At 43.4% G+C, this 10,017-nt stretch overlaps 1 protein-coding gene across 1 annotated transcript in view; it reads left to right on the forward strand.

Moving 5' to 3' along the window:
• Nucleotides 1-10,017, forward strand: part of Stard9 (StAR related lipid transfer domain containing 9) — an 83,396-nt gene that overhangs the window by 72,510 nt on the left and 869 nt on the right. The window contains exons 27-31 of the mRNA XM_075961898.1: nt 8,813-8,930; nt 9,055-9,176; nt 9,377-9,441; nt 9,556-9,758; nt 9,926-10,005. Of these exons, the coding sequence (XP_075818013.1) occupies nt 8,813-8,930; nt 9,055-9,176; nt 9,377-9,441; nt 9,556-9,758; nt 9,926-10,005 (588 nt within the window). The remainder of the gene's footprint in view (nt 1-8,812; nt 8,931-9,054; nt 9,177-9,376; nt 9,442-9,555; nt 9,759-9,925; nt 10,006-10,017) is intronic.

The following is a 10,017-nucleotide window of genomic DNA, read 5'->3' on the forward strand; positions in this document are numbered from 1 at the left end:
GGGGCTCACTATGAAGCACTAGCTGGCCTGGAACTTACTATGTAGGCTGGGTTGGCTTTGAATTCATAGAGGTCCGCCTGTCTCTACTTTTGCCTCCTGAGTGCTAGGATTAAAGGCATCTACCATGATGCCCAGCATGATTTATTTTTATTTTGTGTGTGGGTTTTACCTGCAGGTATGCCTGTGTACCATGTGAGGGCACGATGCCCATGGAGATCAGAGGAGGGCATCATATCCCCTGGGACTAGAATTACAGACAGTTGTAAGCCACCGTGTAGATACTGGGAACCAAACCTAGGTCTCTGGAAGAACAGCCAGTGTTCTTAATACTGAGTCATCTCTCCAGCCCCAACTTAAGCTTTTATTTTATCCTAAATAGTAGACACTATTTTAGGATAAGGTAGTAAGTAAAATGGCGTTTATTTATTTATTATGTATTTATTTATTTATTTTGTATACAATACTCTGTATACAATGTATACAATACTCTGTCTGTGTGTATGCTTGCAGGCCAGAAGAAGGTACCAGACCTCATTACAGATGGTTGTGAGCCACCATGTGGTTGCGGGGAATTGAACTCAGGACCTTTGGAAGAGCAGGCAGTGCTCTTAACCTCTGAGCCATCTCTCCAGCCCCGAGATAGATATGTTAAGCTGCTTGTTTTATGTTCATTGTTATTACACTGAGCTAACTGAAGGAATGCCAAGCCAGCATAACAGGTGGTTTGTCTAGATCTATAGAGTCAGTGAAGACATCCTGACGAGACTGTTTGCACTGACACTAGAGTGGTAATGAGATTAGGAAGAGCTGAGTGGCGCTGTTTTTGGGAGAGGGGTACCCTCGGAAGAGAGGCCTCAGAGTGTGAAGAGCTAAGCAGAGCCCTTGTGGATGGAATATAGATTAAGATGGCTGAATGGCAAAAGAGTGTACTGAGAATTCTGTCCCCTTTCTAGTCTGATGATGTTACTCCACAGAAAAGATTTTTTTAAAGCTGCTGCAGTGACATGCATACACCTGCCTGAATGCATGCACACACACACCACACACAGGCATATATATAATAGAACATTGGATTGCAAGGGAGAGAGAAGAGCAGCCCAGGGAAGACCTATTGATGACCATGGCAGAATTGAGAAAGATGGAGCATTTCCAGTGAAGATCACCAGATAAGGGTGCAAGAAGAGCAGTTGCTTGGTGACTGGTAGGATGTAGGAGAAAGAGACAGAGTTGAAAACAGCATGCACTCATTTATTTATTGCTATTGTGAGTGCTATATGTGTTTGTGGATAGATGCCACAGTGTGTCAGTAAAGAATATCTTTTTGGAGTTGGTTCTCTCCTTCCATCTTTGTTTGTTGTTTTGGTTTTTTTTTTTCAAGACAGGGTTTCTCTGTAGCTTTGGAACCTGTCCTAGCACTTGCTCTGTAGACCAGGCTGGCCTTGAACTCACAGAGATCCGCCTGCCTCTGCCTCCCGAGTGCTGGATTAAAGGCCTACCTTCTCCTTCCATCTTTATGTAGATCTTGGAGATTGAACTCAAGTTGCCAGGCTTATATGGCAAGTACCTTTACCTGCTCAGTTCTGAACTCCTGTTTGACCTGAGGTGGTGGCCATAACAACAATGAAGGATGCTAGAGAAGGACCAGGTTTTGTGGGGAAGGTTGCAAGTTTGATATTTACTTACTGGGTTAAAGGCGCTTCTGAAGAATTCAGCTTAGAATGAAGAAGAAGCTAGTTACAACCAAGAAAGCAGCTGGAAACATGAAGTGCTCCAAATAAGGTCTGGCTGGAGATAAATATTTAAAGTTCACATTATAAATTAAAATGCACATAGTAAAAAATAACATCTAAACAGTGCATATGCCATGTGACATGAAGGTACATTTTCCCTACCCAAAAGTATTCATCTTAGTCACATGGATAGTGTGTATATCCATATGAATATGCACATGGTTTATTAAATGAGGCGTAGCTTTTCTGTCCTGACATCCCAGTCCCAAGTAAACACACACACAGAAGCTTATATTAATTATAAAATGCTCAGCAAGTAGCTCAGGCTTATTACTAACTTTTAAGCTCTTACTTTTAAATTAACCAATTTCTATTAATCTTTGTATTACCACATGGCTCATGGCTTTACCTGTCCTCTAGCATCTTGCTTCTTGGGCAGCTCACTGGTGTCTCCCCCGACTCTACCCTTCTTCATTCCAGTCCTCAGTTTGGCTTTCCTGCCTGACTTAATCCTGGCTTGCTATAGGCCAAACAGCTTTATAATTAGCCAATGGGAGTAAAACATATTCACGGCATACAGAAGGATTTTCCCACAGCAGGGCATCGTGTGTACACCCATATGAATATGCACATGGATAGTGTACAACTCTTCCACGAGAGGTCCCCCAAAAAACCACTAGTCATGATGCAATCAGCAAGAACATTTTTATTATACCACATGTATAGGGGGTCTCACACACCTGAGAGGGACTTGTAAGCTCTTTTTAAGGACAGCAACAGGAATGTGAAAAGCAGTGTGGCCATTCTATTTAGGATTGGCTTATGTAAATGGCAATCATATTAGTACATTTCTAATTGGTTTGGGCTAGTGAGGGTAGGCCAAGGCTATAGCTTCTCCATTCTTGGGCAAGTCTGAACAAGTCCCAGGCTTTGTCCTTATTTGGTCATCACTCAAGGAGGGTAAAGGGGTGTTGGCCCAGCATATGTGCCTCACCTCATCCAGGGTCAGGGCCATTGGTTTTTGCCCTTTGTTTGTGAATTGAAGTCTAGTTCTTAGTGGAGCTATTAGGGTTCATGATCTTTGCCTGACTCCCTCATTCCCCACCATGTCCAAACCAGACAGGATTTCTCTATGTAGTATGGTTGTCCTGGAACTCAGAGGCATGTGCCACCACCGCCCACAGCAGGTGCATAGATGCACTACTTTTTTATTTTTGTTTTTTGAGACAGGGTTTCTCTGTAGCTTTGGTGCCTGTCCTGGAACTAGCTCTTGTATACCAGGCTGGCCTCGAACTCACAGAGTTCTGCCTGCCTCTGCCTCCCGAGCGCTTGGATTAAAGGTGTGTGCCACCATCACCAATTCATTCTTAATTCTTTAACTGTCTCTTTGCTGGCCATTTTCTTTGCTGTACAGAAACTTTTACATGTGATATAATCTCAACTGTCAATTTTTATTTATTTATTTATATATATATATTTATTTATTTATTTATTCATTTTTAAGTCCTGGCTGTACTGGAACTCATTCTGTAGATCAGTCTGGCCTAGACCTCAGAGATCTGCCTGACTCTGAGGCCTCCTAAGAGCTGGGATTAAAGGTGTATACCACCACTGCCCAGTTCAACTGTCAACTTAAAAGCTCTGTAGCCATGTTCAGAAAATCATTGATTGTGCACTTTTGAATTATTTTCTCTGTTTTCTTGTAGTAATTTCTTCTTTTTTTAAAATATTTATTTATTATGTATACAATATTCTTTCTGCGTGTATGCCTGCATGCCAGAAGAGGGCACCAGACCCCATTACAGATGGTTGTGAGCCACCATGTGGTTGCTGGGAATTGAACTCAGGACCTTTGGAAGAGCAGGCAATAGCTCTTAACCGCTGAGCCATCTCTCCAGCCCTTCTGTAGTAATTTCTAAGTTTTATGTTTTACACTAAGGCCTGGCATGGTGATACGCACCTGTAGTCCCAGCAGTTGGTATGTTGAGGAAGAAGGACCATGAGTTCAGGGTCACTTGTGGTGTGTAGCAAGACACTCAGGAAACAACATCTTTCTATCCATTCTGAGTTAATTTTGTGGTGGTGAGAGATGAGGGTCTAGATCCAGTCTTCTGGATGTATGTTTCCACTCATTCCAGTGGTCTGTCCATTCTCCAGTATTTGTTTGGGGATCTTTGTGAAGGAAAGATCAGTTGGCTGTGCATGCAAGATTTATTTCTAGATTTTCTATGGTCTGTTTAAGCCAATACCACATTGGCTTTGTTACCATGGTTCTTTAGCATTCCTCGAAATCAAGTATTGTAAACCTTCCAGCTTTGCTCTTTTCACTTAGGATTTCTGTTTGGGAGTACATTCCCATATGAATTAGGGATTAGTTTTTTCTGTTTCCATGAAGAATAGCATTGAAATTTTGATTAGGATTATGCTGAATCTGTCAATTGCTTTGAGTATTATGGGGATGTAATTGTATAATTCTTCCAAATAATCAACTTTGGGGAGTTATTTCCATATTTGAATTTAAAGATTTTAAAACATTTTTTACTTACATTTGTATGTGTGTTTGTGTAAATGTGTACACCAGATCACCTGGAGTAGAGTTACAAGCAGATGTGAGTTCTGGAAACTGAAGTGGGGTACTTTGGAAGATCAGGAAGTGCTCTTAACCTCTGAGCCTCTTAGTGTCTGTCTTCAATTTCTTCAGTGTTTTGCAATTTTCATTGTCTTTGACTTTCTTAGTTTATTCTTAGCCACAAAATAACTAAATGAAACACTTATTATGGGTGGGATTGCTTTTATGATTTGTTTTTTATTTTTTTATTATTATTATTTTTTTGTTGTTGTTTTTTTTCGAGACAGGGTTTCTCTGTAGCTTTGGAGCCTGTCCTGGAACTAGCTCTGTAGACCAGGCTGGCCTCGAACTCACAGAGATCCGCCTGCCTCTGCCTCCCGAGTGCTGGGATTAAAGGTGTGTGCCACCACCGCCCGGCTTTGTTTTTTAATGGTATGTTGAATTTCTTAAAAATTTAATTTTATGTGCATGCATGTGTGCTTGAATTTTTATATGTGTAACGTGTGTGCCTAGTGTTCATAGATGCTACAAGAGGGCATCAGCTGCTGTAAATGGAGTTAGAGCTATGAACTGTCACGTGGGCACTAAGAACTGAACTGGGGTCCTATGGAAAAGCAGCACATGTTCTTTTTGTTTGTTTTCTTGAGACAGGGTCTCAATTACGTAGCTCTGGCTGTGTAGACCAGGCTGACCTCAAGCCCAGAGATCTGCCTGCCTCTGCCTCCTGAGCGCTAGCATTAATGGCTGTGCCACTATATCTGGCTGCAGCATGTGCTCTTAACCACTGCACCATCTTTCCAGCTCCTCAGTGTATTCTTGAATTCTGTTTCCCAATATTTTGTTGAGAATTTCTCCATCTTAATTCATGAGAGAATTTAGCCTCTAGTTTTGTTGCTGTTGTGTGTTTATCTGGCTTTGGTAACAGGATAGTCCTGGCTTCCTAGAATGTGTTTGGTTGTGTTCCTTTCCTTTCTGTTTTATGGAGCATTGATATTAACTTTTTTTTTTTTTTTTTTTTTTGGTTTGAGACAGGATTTCTCTGTAGCTTTGGGGTCTGTCCTGGAACTAGCTCTTGTAGACCAGGCTGGCCTCGAATTCACAGAGATCCGCCTGCCTCTGCCTCCCGAGAACTGGGATTAAAGGTGTGCACCACCACTGCCCAGCTGACATTAACTTCTAAGGTTTGGTAGAATTTGGTAATGCAGTCACCCAGCGTTGAACTTTTCTTTGTTGGGAGATTATTGCGGTTTCAGTATTGTTGCTTGTAATAGATCTATTTTTTTTATGTCCACTTGATTTTTAAATTGGCCATCAGTATTTACCAAGATTAGATTAGATTTTCCAGCTTTTAGGAATCTAGGTTTCACTGGTACCTGTCATTTTAGTAATTTGGGACAATCCTCTCAGCTTCTACCCTCTTTCCCTTCTGTGTCAATGTTGTTCCCCACATGCTCTCGTCAGGTTTGAGTCACTACTACTAAGCTAGTTCTCGCGTGTGAGGTGGCTCCCCTTGTTGCTGGTAGAGTGAAATTTCTATAGGACTCCAGAGATGGGGACAGGGATTTTGGGTGCCCAGAGCAGTACAAATTCAAACAGGTCCATTATCAAAATGTCTTCTGCCTACAGCACCCCAGCAGGTGGCGGGGAAGGGAACAGGACACTGCACTGTGAGTTAAAAGTGAATCCTTTTTCTAAAGCCAGGTGAGGGAGATTCCAAGTTCTTTATTTAGCCAGGCTGTAAACCTGTTAGGGGTCTGGGTCTTCCCAGTAGCCAGGCCTGTCCCATTTGCACTGATGAGTTATCCTGGACTCTGTTTCCCTTCACCCCTGGAGAAGGGAGCCATCTTTCTGGGCAGTGGAGCTAGGGCAAGTCCTGGGATATTTTGTTTCTTCTGCTATGCTCCTTTCTCAGTTCATTGGAAGATAAAGGTTTCCATTCGCCATTCTGTGGAATCCCAGTGCTTTTTGGTAGCTGCTTTTGGAAATGTTAGGTTATAATCTGCTTTGTATTTATGGAGGAATAGGTGACTTGACACCACATCCAAAATGTTCTAAGGTCACATGTGCCACATTGGGCACACTCAGCAAACAGGCTATCATATTGGATAGCTTCTCTTCTCTACATCTCTTTAGGACTGTAGGCATGTCCAGTCAAATCCTAGACCTCTCACCATGTCCTTACTGTGTTACTTCGTGCTTCTGCCCTGTAGCTGCATTAGCTAGATCCTGAACAGGTGAGAACATTTTTTCATCTTTTTCCAGACATTAGCGGGATGCTTCTATTATTTCATACCAGTTTAAACTGAGATATATTTTTTACTGTAAGGGAGCATGTATGATTTTTCCAGGGCATTACTTTTCAGTTTTTGGACATTGCTATCTTGTGTATTTGTTCATATTGGCTGAATGAAACTATCCTTGCTTTCTTATTGTTTTCGGTAATATTCCTTGCTTTCTTGAATTTTCTAAATACACACCAAATACTTGCATGCATGATGTATTATTCTTTTTATAGTTTATGTTCATTGGTATTTTGCCTACATTTATGTCTGGGTGAGGGTGTCAGATACCCTGGAACTGGAATGCAGACAGTTGAAAATTGCCATGTAGGTGCTGAGAATTGAACCCAGGTCCTCTGGAAAAGCAGCCAGTGCTCTTTAAGCACTGAGCCATCTTTCTAGTCCTTTTTTAAAATTTGTGTTTTTCAAGACAAAGATTTGTGTAACTCTGGATATCCTGGAACTCATTTTATATACCAGGAATATTCTTTTAATGTGCTGTTGCAGTTTAGTTTTTGTGTCTTTTTTTCTATAGTTTTTATATTTTGATTTTTGGCGTTATTTACCTTACACACTAACTAGTCTTTTCCTGCTTTTTGGCCTTTAAATTTTTTTTCTTAATAATGCTACATTTTTCTTGCTCTGATATTTGACCCACAAAGCATAAAGAATTTTGACCTGCTCTATAAAATGGGTCTCTGATGTAATCCCTGCCCCCAGTGCCAGTCCAGTTGTCCTAGTAATATTGATTCATGATTATAGCTAGAAATCACCAGTCTAGCATTGTCACCGGGTGAGGTTGCCTAGGGCATTGGCCCAAGTGCAAAAGAATTCCAAGATGTCAGTTTGTGGTTAAGGACAGCCAGTAAGAACCTGAGACAGAGCACGGGTGGGAGCAGAGAGCCTGGGTGCTGGAGGAACAGATTTTGATGGGCATGTGACAGCCTACTGAAAGATGCAGGAAGATGGGGCTGAAAGCATCTTGTGGTCCCACAGGATTGTGGCCTATGGTGGTTTTTTGGAGGAGTCGTGAGTGCAAATGGTTCTAGTTCTGGTGGATGCTGTATAGGCGAGGGTTAGGAGATGACAGAACATTGGCTTCAGGAAGCTCAATGCTGGGAAAGACATCTCTGTATGTTTAAATGCTCATATCTAGTCAAAAGGGAGAGGTGGAAGCAGGTGGAGAAAGACGGTGATTAGGTGAAATGAATCCTGACAGTTACAGATCTAAAACTGACTTGAGACTGTTACAGCAGGAGAGTAAGGAAGAAGGTAGAACTGTTTCTCATTTAAATTTTTTTACATTTATCTAGTGTGTACATATGATACACATACTATCACACAAGACAGCTTTCAGTATCAGTTCTGTCCCACAGACTCTCATCCTCAGGCTTGGTGGCAGGTGCCTTTTCCTCTTTAGTGGCCCATGTTTTTGTTTCACTGAGGAACAGCTGGCTTAGGGGTAGTTTACTAACTAAAGACAAGAGAGATCTAGAGGCTCTGGTCCTATAGTAGGACTTCTGGCTCAGTGCTGCACTTGGTCAGGGCCAAGGTCTGCTGTCCACAGCTCACTGCTTCCTCATCTCCCCTTCACTTTGACTTTATTACCTACACTAGCTCCCCCCCCCCCACGATGGCCCATTTCCTGCTGCCACCATGATACAGGTGGCTTCTTCTATGACCCTGGGTTGTGGCCATTCGGCAGAGGGCTGCATGCCCATGTACTGGTTATCCAGATTGCCATGGCAGCTGATCTGCAAGCAACCCTTTAAGCCTGTGGCCTGGATAATGAAGCCTTGTTGGCTGGTATCTATTGCTGTCAAGAGACACCATGACTAAGGCAACTCAAAGCATTTCACTGGGGACTTGCTTACAGTTTCGGGGCTTAGCCCATTATCATCATGGCAGCAGGCAGGCATGGTGCTGAGCAGTAGCTGAACACTATATTTCTGATTCATTAGTGACACTGGTCCTGGCATGGGCTTTTGAAACCTCAAAACCTATCCATCCCCAATGACATACTTCCTCCTTAATTCTTCCCAATAGTGCCATTTTCCAGTAACCAACAGTGTCAGCCTTGTTGAGACCAAGAACTTAAAGGCTTCCAAAGCAAATATGAGCCTTTGGGGGCTATACTTATTCAAACCACCACAGCATCCAACCTCCTGAAGTCCCATTGCAACTGCTAGTAGATGTTTCTGGATGTCCTGTTCTAAGTATCTGCTATTCTGCAGGAGGACTCTCAGGTACCAGACTTCCGAGACACTTGGATAGGTGGTTGCCAGGGTCGGTCCACAGTGAGGAACAGTCAGCTGTATCTGACCGGATCTACCTGGAAAAGCTTAGCCCACAGTGAGTAGGAAGCTTGGGGAATGATAGCTGTTGAGATTAACTGGCCCAAGACTCTTGGTCCCATACCACTGTCCCACCATGCTGGTGTTCAGGTCATTACAGAGCCTTCATCTCTTTGTTGTAGGTCGCAGAGCCTCCCTGGGCAGTGGCTGCTGCTCTCCCTCCAGCCTATCCAGTTTAGGGACCTGCTTCTCCTCTCCCTACCAGGATTTGGCTAAACACATTGTCAACACCTCAATGGCTGATGTGAGTCTCTGTGTCTACTTGTTTCCCCCTCCTGTTGCTATGGCCAGACTTATGCTGGATGGAGAGGGAAAGAAGCCAGGCAGATTAGGGCCACCAAGGCATGGGAGCTTCAACAACTCTTCGTCTTGATAAATGGGCATTTAGTAAACGTTAGCAGAACTGTTGAACCTAGAGACCTGGCTTCTACCCTCTGTCCCCAGGTAATGGCTGCTTGTTCAGATAATCTCCACAACCTCTTCAGCCGCCAGGCAACAGCTGGCTGGAAGTAAGTTCTTTTGTAGTGCTTTGGTCCTTCTATGATTCTCTTTCTCTGCCCTGGCTTTCCTGGCACACCTCATGCTGATATCCTCCTCTCTATTTTGCCTCCTGTGTTTCCCAGCTACCAGGGTGAGGAACAAGAGGTGCAGTTTTACTACAAGGAATTCTCTTCTACTCGACACGGCTTCTTGGGTGCAGGTGTGGTGTCACAGCCACTCTCTCATGTGTGGGCAGCTGTGAGTGATCCCACTCTGTGGCCTCTGTACCACAAGCCCATCCAGACAGCAAGGCTACATCAGCGAGTGTCCAACAGTATCAGCCTGGGTGAGTCCAAGCTTGAAGGCTTCCGAAAGCCTGGCCAGGGGTCAGAGGTAGAGGGTTTGGAGCAGCACTGTTGGGAGCTCCAGACTGCTCAGCAAGATTGTGCTAGAGATCTAGTAATGGAATAAAGGGAGACTTCTGAGCATGGAATAATCTTTCTGTCCTTCTAGTGTACTTGGTGTGTGACACCACACTGTGTGCGCTGAAGCAGCTGCGTGATTTCTGCTGTGTCTGCGTGGAAGCGAAAGAGGTGCCTATATTG

This window comes from Microtus pennsylvanicus, chromosome 2 (genome assembly GCF_037038515.1).
Source record: "Microtus pennsylvanicus isolate mMicPen1 chromosome 2, mMicPen1.hap1, whole genome shotgun sequence".
Classification (NCBI taxonomy): Eukaryota; Metazoa; Chordata; class Mammalia; order Rodentia; family Cricetidae; genus Microtus; species Microtus pennsylvanicus.